Consider the following 16,095-nt stretch of genomic DNA (forward strand, 5'->3'; position numbering starts at 1 on the left):
AAAAAAAGACTATTCTTTTTACTTTTGTCATCCTGGGCTTGAAGTTATGGATGCTGGAACTCCCATACTTCTGTACGACAAATTTACAAAGCGTATTCTAATAGTAAGCTGGTACAGTTTAGTATTAACTGTCATTTAATCTCATTGCCTTTCTGAAAGCTTGAATGTGTACATTGAAGATGTCAGTGACAGCCTTATCTTAAATGCATCCATTCTGAAATTATTTGACTGCTATCCTCTTACATAGGAAGCTCACAAAGCAATTTTATTGCTGCATAAAGTTCAGAAATGCATTTCATAAGCTTTATATATATATTTAACCTTTCTTTCATATATTTGCTTTTTCTTTTAGTAAGTGATGAAATAAACAACACTTTCCTTTGGATGGATTATACTACATGTGAACTGCCTGTTACTCTTTCTGCAAGAATAAGAAAAGCCCTTCGCTTTCATTTGTTAGATATCAGCTTGATATCAAAAAAGCTTCTGAATGGCTCACGCTCACAGCAGACCATCAATTGAATGGGATCAGCAGTTCTCTTACTAAAATATCTGAAGTTAAGGATTTGGAAAAGAGGTTTTTGCAGAGATGACCCATTTACAAGCTGGACTTAGTCCAGAGACTATAGAGAAAGCCCGCCTGGAACTGAATGAAAACCCAGACATTTTGCATCAGGATATCCAGCAAGTCAGGGACATGATCATCACAAGGCCTGACATTGGGTTTTTACGTACAGATGATGCCTTCATCCTGAGATTTCTCCGAGCCAGGAAGTTTCACCAAACTGAGGCCTTCAGGCTGCTGGCTCAGTACTTCCAGTACCGCCAATTAAATCTGGATATGTTCAAAAACTTCAAGGCTGATGATCCAGGAATCAAACGGGCTCTGACAGATGGTTTCCCAGGAGTACTGGAAAATCGTGACCACTGTGGCAGGAAGATTCTTCTGCTTTTTGCAGCCAACTGGGATCAGAGTAGGTAAATGTAGATAGTGTCCTTATCTTTTTACACACACTCACATTCAACTTGTAGCAGAATATTTGTGACCATACTTGAAGCAGCAAGGCCATTTCCAGTAAAATATTCTGTAACCATGAGTCTATTTCACTAAAACTTTCATCTGATCTGATCACCTCTCATTCTTCAAACATAACACTATAGAGAGATGAGTATATCAGTGTGTCAGATAAGTAGCTCATGGTTTTTTTCCGTAGATATTTCCAGTTTTTAGCCAGATAGTGTCTATCTGCTATAAATCATATAATTACTTCAGTAATATCATAGACTAGCCAAATAGGTTGACAGAAAACAAATGTCTCAAAACATATGGGGCTTCTCATGGTGCAGAAGGAACTGACCATATTTATTCTGTCTCCAGACTTCTTAACAGATTTTTTTTTTGTTTTGTTTTAACCATTTTGTGTGTGTAAACCATTCAGTCTGTATTATGAGATTTCCAGAAATTGCATTGTAATTTCTACACACTCTGGCTACTGTATGCTTGTTAATCTGATAAATGGGAGGTTCATGCAAAGTGTATTTTCTGTTCAGGTCATTCCTTTACAGAATAGTATGAACAAAGATATCTCCCAGCCATTATTATAAAATGATGTCCTTAAATGTTAATGTGATTAGTCATCTTTCACTACCTATTTGAAGTGATACAGAGAAAAGGGTCTAGTCCAGGAATATCACATTCACTTTGTCCTCTTCATCAGAAGTCACTGCGTTCCATTTTCCCTGTCTTCACAGTGAGATGAAGAAATGTAATCAGTTGTAGGATTGCCATGTGTTCTGTTGATTTTTGATGAAAATCAGACCAAAGAACAAAATTCAGATTCAAATTTTGAGTATCATTAATTCTGATGAATCCAGGTAGGGTTTTGTCTTCGCATGGTCTAGGGTTCTCCCTGAAAGTGTCTTATCCTTAGGAGTCAATAGATTGGAGCTTTCAATTTATGTTATTGAAATTATTAGAGAACAGTACACATATGCCTGCAATTTTTAATGTTTGTTTGTTTGTTTGTTTTCTGCAAAAACTTTTCATCTCTGTGTGAAGATAGAGTTCAGAAGTGTTTCTAATTTTCCTTTGCATGTACAGATCTGGTAAATAAATGTATAGAAAAAGTTACAGAAATGTAACTTTCCATATACAAAAGTATTTGATGAAATCCAGAACTGAAGACAGTGACAGAAGTCCTATTGACTACAAAGGGGCCAGCAGGTTATCTCCTGTCTTTCTGAACTGTGAGCTTGCCTTTGTTCCAACCACAAAACCCTTCCTTTAGCAATTGGCTTGTAAAGAAAGATGAATGAACAGGTATCTTGAATTAATAGAAAGTATCAGCTTTAGAGGACAGAAGCACTGTGGCTCTGCTGGTTGCATTAAGGGATTTAGGTATTATACAGAGCCAGCTTTGGGTTTCTGATTCCTCAACAGAATGAATCCTTGCGATTAACCTTGTACGTCAGGTCCTGCGCTGGGAAAGCTGAGAGTGCTGCTGTCTAAGGTTCCTGCACTGAGATTTTGACAGAACATTGATTCCTGTCAGGTTTTGGCTCAAATTTTCTGCAAGCCCCTTAAGATGCATCCATGCCTATGTATATGTGTGTAAAATCCAGAGTGATCCTGCATGCAAGATACTTTGTTTCTGAAAATGTTATTTTAACCTTCAAAGAAGAAAGGCTGAGGTGGATAGGACAGGATATATTTTCCTAAGACACCTCAGTGAAATTAAAAATTTTACCCCTCTTCAGCCACTGAAGCTCAACTCCTTTATGGATTCAAATGACAGGAAATGTCATTTCTGTGGGCTTTTGTAGCACAGTAAGTGTTGCAGGGATTTGGGACAGGATTTAGGCTGTAAGTAAGTAGAGGGATGACATCCTCCTTTTCTACTGTCTGAATCAACAAGTGCAAAAGCTGTTAAGGAACAGGAAACGATGAGTGCAATGACCTATTAAGCAGAGGGGAAGCAGGTTGTTGACCAGAAGGGCTATATATTCATATATATTTCACAAAAAAAAAAAACAAAACCCAAACAAATAGGCATTGTGTATATCTTACAAATATATACCTTGGGCAACCTTTCTATAGACATGTCTTCAGTGATGGCAAGATGTTTACAAGCTCACGTTTCGGCTGAATGCTAGTGTAATTAATTCATCTGATGCTGTGATGCTGATATGCAAGGGTAAGCTCAGCCTTCAGCATGCCTTTCCTAACTTTTATCTCATTTGCAACTGGCTGTGTCTTCTCTTTCTTTATCATTAAATCATAATGATAAGGGGTCATTTATAAAGTAATCATAATTTATAAAGGATCATTTAAAGTTAGTATGGCTTTAATCCATAAACCGATTTTCAGTCCAGACATTCTTACCGTTTATACTCCTGGCAGTATGGTGGCTGTATGGATCACATGTCAAGGAGGGAGAAGCAGCCTCATAACTTTTTGATCTTACAAAGATATTGATTTTTAAAAGGAAATATTGTTATTTGTGTAATGTGAATGCTTGGACAAATCAGATCCAAGATCTGAATGGATTTCCTGTATCGAAGATAAAAACTCTATGATGCGATCTTTTGGAAACATCTGTAATTTTATCTTCAAGAAAGTAATTGATAGATCTAACATCTCTAGAAAACTAGGTTTTCATTTCCAGTCTCAATGTTTCCAGTTTCACCTTCCAGCTGCTGGATTGTGCTAGTTTAAATGGACCACAAAAATATGGCAGCTTCCTGGAGTTGTACCTTTGTGTCCTGACCACGTCATCTTTTAACCTACTTTTCAATTCACAGAGGATGCAGCACTGGCGGGTAAGTTGCTGTCAGGCAACAAGAAGATAGTGCGTTAACTGTTCTACAGCAGTGGTTCTTGTGTTTCGTTTTTACCATGGTGAACGTAAAACAGCTAGCCCTCTGTTCCTTGAGGGCAAAACAACCTTGTGTTGTCCACAAGGGAAAGAACATACTCGTGGGCAGCCAGCACAGCAAAGATAATGTTCTGCAAAGTGTTGCACTAGCTTAATGCCTTGCAAAATTTTTATGCTGCCAAAGCTTAAATAGATTGAACTTCTTTACTCTTAGAACTAGGAAGATATTTCAGGTTGCTAATACTCTTCATCATTGTTTTCTGGACCTTGCCTATCATTTTAGCATTGTTGCTAAAGTGCAGATGAACGAACTGAATATAAACTTTCACTAATAAACTATCATGGGCCAGCACTGTATCTTCTACTCAGCAGTTCCTTCCTATTAGATATAAGATTGCCACTGTTTTCTTAGCTGCTCCATCACATTTTGAGCTCATGTTCAACTTAAATCTGTTTCCAAGTCACTGTTTCCTAAAATACAAACACCACTGGTAAATGTGTCATACATTCTCATCCATAATGTGGGCGCAGTCTAGCATGTGATTCACACTCTTCTGCAGAGCTAAATCTGTCCTCCTTACCAATTATTATTGCATGGGGTTTGTGACATCTGCAAAGTTCACTGGCAATGATTTTATTTTTGCTTTCACATTGTTGAAAAACATGGTGATTATTGTTTTGTCCAAAACCTCCTTGATGACTAGGAAAAAAACTACAAGGAATGATAATTCTTATCTCCAAATCACTAGTTGAGACCTATCATGGCACCAGGTTTTCACTCGTTTAGCATGTGTTGCGTTGGTTCAATTTTGCTCTATTTTTCAGACAGCTTTCTTAGAGATGATGTCATCACTTTCTGTCTAGGTCCTGCATAGTATATTTTGGATCTGTTAGTTAATGTTAATCACATACGATACAGAACAGAAAACTTCAGAGGTATTGAATAAGTCAAAATGAGAAGATGGATAGAAAAGAAAGAGATCAGATTAGTTCCCTCATTGAGCGAGAGGAAAAATGTCGAGCTACAGTCTGTACATGAGAGTCCATGCAGGGGAGGGCCATTGTGCACTTCCATCAGAGCTCAGTTCTCAGAGGCGCAGAATAACCCAACTACAAGGTGTGAACTCATCCAAAACCCACAAAGGCTTCACAAACACCACTGCTTGCAGAGCACCTGATTTTTAAAAGGAAATTGTGGAGAAATAAAGACAGCCAAGGACGTCAAAATGATCTTGTCAGGAACTTTTTAAATGAAATAATCTACAACTTTAAAAATCCCAGTTTGTAAAACAAAAACATGCACACATACAAACATGCAGTTTTGATGATACCTGAACCAGGATTTCACACAAAACGAAGTGTGCTGTGTGCTGGATTACAAATACTCTTTCCCACAATTTTTCATTTCATCAGTCACAGCAAACCTAAGCCCTCAGTCCTCTGATGCACCTCTAGTGAATCGAAAGCTTTTAAAGAAGTTAGATAAGAGTGCCATTTCAGCTGTGAGATTGAGGAAAGCCTTCAGTAACTACCACAGCTGTTCCTAGGTCTGCTACTGCCTTCTAATATATCCTGCTCCTACACCAGGGAGATGAGGGGTTTGGGTGAACAAGCAATTCAGCAGAAGGTGTTCATTTATCTTCCAAGTAAAGATATTTCCTTCAAGGTTGTTCAGCCACAGTAAAATTTATTTCCATGTAGACAGCCAGCATGAGTGCTATCTCCAATCATGATCCTCGGCAAATAGGGTCTTGGGGTAGGGGGCAGAAGGTTGGCCATTGTCTTTTGCAGCATAACAGCAATTAATTTCTGTCTTCATGTCTGGACTGTTGTGTCTTAGAAGCTGTCACATAGCTCTAAAAATTCTGTAAGAAAAAACCTGCTGCTTTGTTTACAACATACATTCCCAAGTCAGCTGCTAGCCATAAATTCTCTTTTATTAAGCAAAGAGCCTCAAAAGCCGGATACTGACCGTTGTGTAGGAAAGTGTATTGAGACAGGGTAAAGGGCAAGGAAATAGTCTGCCATAATGGTAAACTGAGAGCTATAAATATTTTAAAGGATCACGATAGAAAGAATGCTCGTAGTGGTGTCATTACAAGGATGCTATCGTCAGTAGATTGTGTTGGTATAAATGAATATGTCTCAAATGCTGATTATTCCAATATATTTCAAGGATAATCTCAGACGCTTAATAGAATATGAAGGAATAAACATCTATTGAGACTGATTTATAGTCACAGGCAAACTGTGGCAATAACTCAGCCTCATAGATGTTTATTATGAGAGATTATAGCTGAAACACAGCCAACCCTAACACCAGAATGATTTTTTCACAGCAAGTCTTTGGGTTTGGTTAAGAGATCAAACTCTCTTCTATGTTGGGAGATGCTTACGGTAATGCTGATTGAGGTTGTGATTCAGGCATTGTGTTGACCAATAAATAGCCTAGAAGCACACTGCATTAAAAAGTCATTTATATTACATTATTACATCGCTGAGGTAGTCTGAAACAGTAGCAGAATTCAGGGTAGTAGAGGAAGAAAGTGTAGCATAAGCAGAATGCTCATCTCAGGGAGTAACAGATGTGCAAATTAAATGTTGAGCAAAGAAGATGAGAATGAGCTCTGTCTTGAAATGTGTTAATTTTCTTGGCAGCAGCAACTTAATTCAGTTAGTACCATTTATTATGGAAGGCGAGTTTGGGAAGGCAGTTGTAGTCCATATGAATGACAGAAGGACGACATACACAGATGTCGGTCCTGGACAGGGCTGAGAAGGGAATCAAAGAAGAGAGAAATGTCTGAAAAATAGAAAGAAAAACAACAGCTGGGAAAGTTATGAAGCATATGTTGAAGAACAAGGCAAGCCTGACTGAAAGGGAAAAAAAAACCAAACCAAAATGAATGGAGGGAGGGTAGGGCAATCAAACACATAATGAGAGGAAAGAGGGGGTGAGTGGACGGTGTGGGGCTGAGGGCTGACTGAAGAGCTGTGAAAGATAGTGACAGTGGATGGGAGAAACAACTAGAGCTAGAGCTGGCCTGTGGGAGAACAAAGGGAAAGGAAGGGCAAACTGGAAAGTAGCTCTGTGCCACCTCCCTCCTGAGGAGAAAAGAAACCAAATCCAATCCCCAAAATGGAGAAAAGGACAGTTGATTAAGAAAAATACACACACGCAAGTACACATACACAACAAACATGCACACACCCCCTTCCCTCCCAGCCTGTCTCTCAAAATTTTGTTGTGAGGGTTTATGTCTGGGTGGCATAAAAAAGAAACTGCATACAGTTGTGTAGCACTTGTCCCTAGAAAATGACCCATACACCTACTTGGGCAGTATGTGTCATCCTCACAGCTGGATTCTGCAAAAGAACATTATAACAGAGCTTTATCCGCAGAATAGTACAAAGTCAAACAATGCGACATCCCACTTGCCTCTTTGTCCCTTTGACCCTCAGGAACAGCTGGTAACCGTGAATGAATGCTCTTATAAATAGAAGTTTTTTAATGCGACACTTTGCAGGAAGAGATCAGAATATTTTTTGTCGAAGCTTTTCCTAAATCAAGTTTTCTAAGTATTCTGATCAGTTTCTAACTTGCCAATCTAATTAAAAGGAGCTAAGGCAAATTCATCTGTGGCAACAGAAACAGGCTGCAAAGAGTCAGGGAATGAAAAAACCAGAAATCTCTGACTAGCCATTTAATAGACTACATGCAGTAGAAGAGTCAGAAAAGAGTAGAGGTATTGAGCTGGAATCCTTAAATACACTTGAAGTGTTAACATTCTAATAATTTCTTGATATATTATTTCCCTAGGCCATGATTTATTTTAGACTCTTTCCTCTGAACTCTAAGCCTGTATATCAATTGCATTTTACATAAAAACAGTCACTTTTTTCACCACACCCTGGTAGATGCCAAGTATCCTCCACTTCCAGCATGAGGGATGCTTGGGAACTGCTGCCGTTAGCAGGCTGGGTGATCCCAGAGGAGTTACAGTGGACAGTATGAATTTGGTTGAGATATGCATCATGGAGGGGAATTTCTGAGCTCCATGAAAGGGCTGAACAGCAGATTGGGGTGAATTTTACTCTGCCACTATGGTCATCCTTCTTCAGAGTGCTTGTCTACCTTGGTGAGGCTGGAGGATGAGGGAGGTTGCACTGATAAGAGTGCCCAGATCATGTATTTCCAGACTGGTCTTGATAATATGAGGGAGGAAGGAAATGGTAGAAGCACCCATCTGCCACAGGCAGCTGAAAATTTAGCAGACCAGACAGAGTTGGAGGCTAAGGGAAAGAATGGAGGAGTAAAGACATTCCAATAAACCAACCTAAAAATTGAATTGTTAAAGCTCTTCTGTACAAGATATTCTGCCTCTCTTGACATCAGTAAGCCAGTATAGCAGGTGGAGCATTGTAATTAATACACCATGACTGAAGATTTGATTCCTAAAAAGAAGAAAGTGGAATCACTCCTTGAGGAAGAGGCAATTTTTGTCTTAAAAACTGATGGCACTCTCAGTTTTTTATTTTAACAAGTGCAGCAACAACGAGGGCAGTAAAAAGCAACTATCCCTTACTCTCTGACCATGATAATTTCAGCTCTGGAAACTTCCTGGAGGGTCCATTTGTAGGAGGGAACAGAGGGCAAAGCCAGCCAGTTAGCCTCCTGCTGGAACCATTTCCTAGGTAACTGCCTATTTTTTGCCCATGATGAGCAAGCTTGCATCAGCAAAGATTCATTTTTAAGAGAAATGTGCTATGCAAATGTCTTCATTGGTGATTTCTCTTTATAGAAAGATGGTATATCACTTTTCCACTTTTCCATTGCAGACACACAGTGGCACATGTCTATGCATGCACTAACACATGTGGTGCCAGTTATCTTCTGCAAATGCAGTATAAATCACAGGACCAAGTAATGTTATGATGCTATAGGATCAATAAAGATCCATTTGAAAATTATATATGTATTATTTATATAATATGCCATAATACATATTTAGAGGACCAAAATTCAGGATTTGATGGAAACTGTAAGATTCTAATCTATTGCTTTATATAGACAAAATTAATCCTAAATAATTCTATTTATTTAAAATGTTTTTCTTTGAATTTAACGTAAATTAGATTTCATAAAATAGGAATCCAAGATGCAATGAAAAATGACTCCTTGATTCACTTGTCATCATTCAATGGTGACAAGTGAAAGAACTACCATATTTTTGAAGTTAAGATATCAATATACATAAGAAGAAATATTTGCTTTTCAGAGGTAAATTAGTATGTTTTCTATTTTAACCTTGCCAACCTGCTGTGTATCAACCCCCTTGTTAGGGACCTACTGCTGGCCACTGTCACGATGAGGATTTGGGGCCAGAAGAACCTTTACTCTGATCTAGTAGAACCACTCTCATGTGTACTTTACCAGATGTACTCTCATGTACTTTGCAAGCCATGCAGCTGAAGGTCTGAATAAACAAAGCAGGAAGCTCAAGATTTTTTTTTAACTTTTTAGACCAATATGAATTTCTTCATTGAGTTCCAGCTACAAGCCATCCCCTTGCCTTCTTTGGTTTTTTTTTGCATAGATAGTCCTTTGCTCAGAAAAGCATAAAACCATAATTTGAGTTCCTCTGGTTTTATATATGTCAATAGAGGAACTGAATTCCGTACATTCAGATATAAATTAAAAAGTAATAATTAAGTAATGAACCTGAAAATAGTATTAACAAGCACAAGGCCACCGTTACAGTGTGATCAGGAACAGGCACTCCCCTTGCCAGTGCTAAACCTTTCACTCCTTCCTTCCGGCTTCCTTTCACAGCAAATCCAAGAGCTGCCAGTCACATACATTAAATATGCACAGATCAATAATCTACAGAGTACATGTGGTGCCTTCAGAGTGCTAGGATGTGTGTGTATCTGTTAGCACACAGAATTTCTTTTGTATAGGTATTTCTGACCAGGAAAATCCACACCAGAGTGCAATAACCTTATTTAAGGCATCTCCATCCTCTCCTATTATCTTGAACCCATGATCCCGTAAGCCGTTCTCACTTTGCGAGGTTTCTGAATCAGAATGCCTTGCCTTGTTTTCCTAGGGATAATCCTACCCATCTGTTGTGAAAGTACAAAAGGAGAAATGTGATTTATATTGAAAGAGAAAGAGACTGCTGAAAAATCCTGCTTCCAAATGCACTGCAATATTCATTCGAAAACTGAGATTAAAAAAGAGGAGGAATAAACTCTGACCTAGGGAGAGACGGTGGGAAATCTTTCAATTTATTAGGTTCTCATTTACATGTAAACCACTTTTCACTGGCTACTGCAATTTAAATTCAGTTTCACTCCAACAAAGCCTTCAATTCAGTTTGAAAAAAGAGCTTTGCAAGTCTGAGGAAAATGGCAATTTGTGTATGCTATAGCTGCCGATGAACACCTTTCCTTTTTCAAGCTTCTTATTATTATTCTCTGTTAAAATGTATACACAAGTACATGTACATTCACTGTCTTTCAGAGACAATTTCATGTGATTCATTTAAAACTAATTCAGGATCATTTGGGGATTTACTTCAAAAAGGAGCATATCAGAATTAGAGTCCATATTAACAGCCAAGGAGCCTTGTGAGGCACCAGACATACCTGCCATTACTGGTTTAGTCCTGGCTGACATGTTCTTCTCTACTGGGATTTTCTCACCTCTCAGTTAGTTAAATATGGTATTCATGGTTAATTAGTGGACAAAATACTGATGGGGCACAAATTTTTTTTGGGGTAAAGGATGGACTACAAATGGAATGATACAGTAAGTTGATACCATTGAGGAAGCAATGTCTCTGAGCTATGTTACAGGAATGTTGTCTTCAGCAGTTACTCAGCTTTACTGACCTCAACTGATCTGTCACATAAGTACTATCAGGAGAGGCAAATCTGAGCTAAGTCAAGAAAAGACTAGTAAAAGAAGAAGTCTAGAAAGTATGACAATGTAATAAAAGTTGAGGACAATAAGAGATGGGATATGAATCTCCCTATGTAAAAAAGTTTACCTTAATAAAAGGTGGTAGTGAGAAGTTCCCCATTTTCTTGGGGATGGGAATACAGAATAAAAACAAATTAAGTAATTTTAAGAAGAATTAGATTTCCAAAAATTAGAAAACATTTTCATAGAATCATAGAATCATAGAATGGTTAGGGTTGGAAGGGACCTTCAAAGGTCATCTAGTCCAACCCCCCTGCAAGGAGCAGGGACGTCCCTGACTAGGTCAGGTTGCTCAGAGCCTCATCCAGCCTGGCCTTGAACGCTTCCAGAGATGGGGCCTCCACCACCTTTCTGGGCAACCTGTTCCAGTGTTCTATAACTCGCATTGTAAAAAATTTTTCCTAATTTCTAATCTAAATCTACCCCCCTCTATTTTAAAACCATTACCTCTCGTCCTATCGCAACAGGCCCTACTAAACAGCCTTTCCCCATCTTTCTTGTAGGCCCCCTTGAGGTACTGGAAGACCGCTATCAGGTCTCCCCGGAGCCTCCTCTTCTCGAGGCTGAACAGCCCCAACTCTCTCAGCCTGTCCTCATAAGAGAGGTGCTCCAGCCCTTTTATCATCTTCGTGGCCCTCCTCTGGACCTTCTTCAACTGGTCTATGTCCTTCTTGTGTTGGGGGCTCCAGAACTGGACACAGTACTCCAGGTGGGGTCTCACCAGGGCAGAGCAGAGGGGGAGAATCACCTCCCTCGACCTGCTGGCCACGCTTCTCTTGATGCAGCCCAGGATGCGGTTGGCCTTCTGGGCCGCAAGGGCGCATTGCCTGCTCATGTTAAGCTTCTCATCCACCAGCACTCCCAAGTCCTTCTCCTCAGGGCTGCTCTCAATCCATTCCCCGCCCAGCCTGTATTTGTGCCTGGGATTGCCATGACCCAGGTGCAGGACCTTGCACTTGGCCTGGTTGAACTTCATGAGGTTGGCATGGGCCCACCTCTCCAGCCTGTCAAGGTCCCTCTGGATGGCATCCCTCCCTTCCAGCATGTCGACGGCACCACACAACTTGGTGTCGTTGGCGAACTTGCTGAGGGTGCACTCTATCCCACTGTCCATGTCGCCGACAAAGATGTTGAACAGGGCCGGGCCCAGCACAGACCCCTGAGGGACGCCACTCATGACCGGTCTCCACCTGGACATCGAGCCGTTGACCACCACTCTCTGAGTGCGGCCATCCAGCCAATTCCTTATCCACCGAGTGGTCTGTCCATCAAACCCATGTCTCTCTAGTTCAGAGAGAAGGATGTCGTGCGGGACAGTGTCAAAAGCTTTGCACAAGTCCAGGTAGATGATGTCAGTTGCTCGTCCCTTGTCCACCGATGCCGTCACCCCGTCATAGAAGGCCACCAAATTGGTCAGGCACGATCTGCCCTTGCTGAAGCCATGTTGGCTATCACCAACCACCTCCTTGCTCTCCATGTGCCTTAGCATGGTTTCCAGGAGAATCTGCTCCATGACCTTGCCAGGCACAGAGGTGAGGCTGACCGGCCTGTAGTTACCCGGGTCTTCCTTATTCCCCTTTTTAAAAATGGGGGTTATGTTCCCCCGCTTCCAGTCATCAGGGACCTCACCAGACCGCCACGACTTCTCAAATATGATGGCTTGGCAACTTCATCCGCCAGTTCCCTCAGGACCCGAGGATGGATCTCATCAGGACCCATGGACTTGTGCACCTTCAGGTTCCTTAGATGATCCCGAACCTGCTCTTCGAGTACAATGGGCAGTTCTTCATTCTCGCAGTCCCTGCTTGCACCTTCTACAGCTTGGGTGGTGGGACAGGAACTCTTGTCGGTGAAGACTGAGGCAAAAAAGTCATTGAGAACCTCAGCCTTCTCCATGTCCTGGGCAACCAGGACACCAGTTCCCTTCTGGAGGGGGCCTACATTTTCCCTGGACTTTCTTTTGTCCCCTACATACCTATAAAAGCTCTTCCTGTTACATTTTATATCCCTGGCCAGATTCAGTTCTGCCAGGGGTTTGGCCTTCCTCACCTTATCCCTGGCCACTCACGCAGCCTCTTTGTAGTCCTCCCAGGCTACCTGTCCCCACTTCCACCCTCTATAGGCTTCCTTTTTCACTTTCACTTGGTCCAGGAGCTCCTTGCTCATCCACGCCGGCCTCCTGGCCTTTTTGCCCGACTTGTTTTTCATCGGGATGCACCTCTGCTGAGCTTGGAGGAGGTGCTCCTTGAATATGGACCAACGTTCCTGGGCCCCTCTTCCCTCCAGGGCCGCCTCCCACGGCACTTGGCCCATCAGGTCCCTGAAGAGGCCGAAGTCCGCCTTCCTGAAGTCTAGGGCAGAGAGCTTGCCGTGTATTTTCCTTGCTGCCCCGTGGATCTTGAACTCCACCATGTCATGGTCGCTGCAGCCAAGGCTGTCCTTTAGTTTCACATCCCCGACCAGTCGCTCCCTGTTGGTGAGCACAAGGTCGAGCATGGCACCCCTCCTTGTCAGCTCCTCTATCGCCTGCAGGAGGAAGTTGTCATCCACTCATTCCAGGAACCTCCTGGACTGCCTGTGCCCTGCTGTGTTGTCTCTCCAGTGCAGTGATCAAGCTGGTTCAGGACCTGAACATGTAACTGAGGCACTCTGTGGATTCCTTATCACGGGATTTTTTACAGAAGAAGTCAGAGACAAACTAGGAGTACTTATGGCAATGCAGTGCAGGAGATGTAAGAGATGCTGCGCTGTCAGGTAACTTCCTCTCCGTTATTTCTAGTATTAATTTTGCTTTGTCAAAAGCCTCTGAGAAGGATAAACTCAAAAGGTGCTTTAAGATACCTTGCAATTTAAGAACATAAACATTATATCAGCAAGCTCTGGTATCTAAAAGTTGAACAGACTGTCTTGTATGTAAGAAATGCTGTGCAAAAGCAATTTTCCCATCTGGGAAAATGAATCCGTGGTGAGTATTTTATGCCTCAATTGTATCTGAAAACAGAGAGTTCTGATATTTTATGGTGTTCCAGTGTCACTATTTCCTATGATGAAGCTGTGGCTACCACTCACTGTGTGCTAAGGGGGATAATGGTCACAAAACTCATTGTCTCCAAGGTCTATTGCAGCCTTCTTGCTGGATAAGAACCTATTTGAAACTACTAAATAATGCAGGTATCCTATCTTTGTGAAAAGGTTTCTATGCCTATCCATTACATGGAAAATTGCAGAATCTCTAGGTAGGTAACCTATCTGGAAATAGTCCTCCAATGGGGGCTTTCTGACATGACCCTAATAAAAGAAGTTCTAAGAATCAAGGAAAGTATCAGTGAGCAAATACTCTGTCAGGAGGAGTATGCAGATGCAGTGAGTGAGAATGGTGCTTTCTGATATCTGTTTTACTTTCAAAGGTATTGAGTTTTCCCATGGGAGGGAGTTTCTGAAGTACTGAGTGTGGCTGTTTGTGAAACGTCGCAGTGCAGATGTACTGTTGGCTACATGTTCATGGAGGGAATGCTCCAGCCAATGCAGGAGCTGCAGAGGCTGTCCTGTTGGCCTTCAGAGCTCTTACTGGCCCTGCTAATTGGCACATCCCTACATCTCTACATCCAAGGAAATTTAATTAGTGTAAAGCCACCTTCATCTTAACTCTGAAATACGCTGGGCTATAGTTCGGGCACAGCTGAGTCTCCAGGACTTGAAATGCTGTTCTGGAATACTACTGGACCTACCAAGCCAAAAATACTGTCTTAGTAGAATGAGTTTGAATTTTAAAGAGTTTACTGTGCTGTCTCATTCACCTGCACTAGAATCACAGACAGACAGTGAAGAGCAAGGGTTATATTAAAATATAATGCAGGGAGGTCACCTATAGGCAATTGTCAAATGTAATAACATGCACAGGCTTTAAATGGAGTTGCATCAAAACTCTTGCCCACAGAGAAACTTCGGTCCTGGTCCAGCTCTTACACCAGAGTGAGCAGGACAAACTCCTCTGCATAATTTTTTTCCCCTGAAGAAGCTCTAAATCTCCCAAAGGCAAGGTGGAAAATAAACCTCTTCCTTGCTGCCTAAGCCTGGCCTAGGCTATGGCTCACTATAAATGCCTACAAATGCATCTTCAATAAAAAAAAAACCCTGATATTTTATTTTCCTGAAGTTCCCAGGAAGATAAGAAGTGTTACTGTGCTAATGGTATGTTGAGAAAACCACCATTTGCCAGGCTGGTGGTGCCAAGCCATTAAAAAGGACATGCAAGCTGTGGACAAGACTCATGTCTGCAAGTGGCGACTTGCTCCAGTGTGAGCATGGCAGGCTAATAAAAAACAAAACAATGGCAAAAAAAAAACCAACAACTGTTGTCCTGCAAGAAGTGTCCAGTATCATAAAGCAGGTGTGATTTACAGCTCAGCACCTTGATTAGCTGTGTCCTCTGAGGAAAGGCTCTGTTTGGGACCGGGGAATGGCAGAGTGTGGGGGTAAAGCTGCTGTGGCCAGGTGCTCATCAACGTCCTGCTGGCACATGGTCCCACTGTGCCAGTGCTGTGCTCTGTCACACAGTTTGCTGCTTCTGGAATGAAAAATGGCCTAATTCATGCCTACTGTCATGTTGGGGGACCCTTAACAAAACTAGTGCATATGACTAGGTCAGAATAGGTTAACGAAGTCTGTTTTCCGACTTTCGTGAAACTATGAGTTAGAAGATTGCATGGCTGAAGCCAGGAAATCTCCTTATCTAATTATTTCAAAAGTGTATAGGGTACATGCATTTCCAAAGAGCAAGAAGACAAAGAGAAGGTTTTTTTTTTCATAACACCTGATTCAGCAATGCATATACTCACATGCATGTGAGTAACCCTGGGAAATTCAACTATGGAGACAAAAATGCAGCAATAAGACTATTCATAGGCTTTACATTAGACATCTACTTCGGTTCCTTATGGCTTAGTATACTTCTTGTGCATTTACTTGTGTCCTGGTTTTGGCAGGGGTGGAGTTAATTTTCCTCTCAGTAGCTGGTGTGTTTTGGATTTCGTGTGTGAAGAATGTTGATAAAACACCCTGATGATACGAGTTGTTGTGAATGAGACCAAGGACACCATCCTGCTTTCCAAGTCTCGCTAATGTGCAGATGCAGGAAGCTGGGAGAAAGACAGACAGAATAATTGATCCAAACTGGCCAAAGAGAATATTCCATGCCATAAACATCATGCTCAGTATATAAGTGGGGGCTGG

At 41.4% G+C, this 16,095-nt stretch overlaps 1 protein-coding gene across 2 annotated transcripts in view; it reads left to right on the top strand.

Moving 5' to 3' along the window:
* Window positions 1-16,095, top strand: part of CLVS1 (clavesin 1) — a 108,963-nt gene that overhangs the window by 10,219 nt on the left and 82,649 nt on the right. For both annotated transcript variants that reach the window (XM_086740863.1, XM_086740864.1), the window contains exon 2: window positions 353-978. In XM_086740863.1, coding sequence (XP_086596989.1) covers window positions 590-978 — 389 coding nt within the window. In that variant the 5' untranslated portion in view covers window positions 353-589. The remainder of the gene's footprint in view (window positions 1-352; window positions 979-16,095) is intronic.

Source organism: Chlamydotis macqueenii, chromosome 2 (assembly GCF_036417535.1).
Source record: "Chlamydotis macqueenii isolate bChlMac1 chromosome 2, bChlMac1.mat, whole genome shotgun sequence".
NCBI classification, from domain to species: Eukaryota; Metazoa; Chordata; class Aves; order Otidiformes; family Otididae; genus Chlamydotis; species Chlamydotis macqueenii.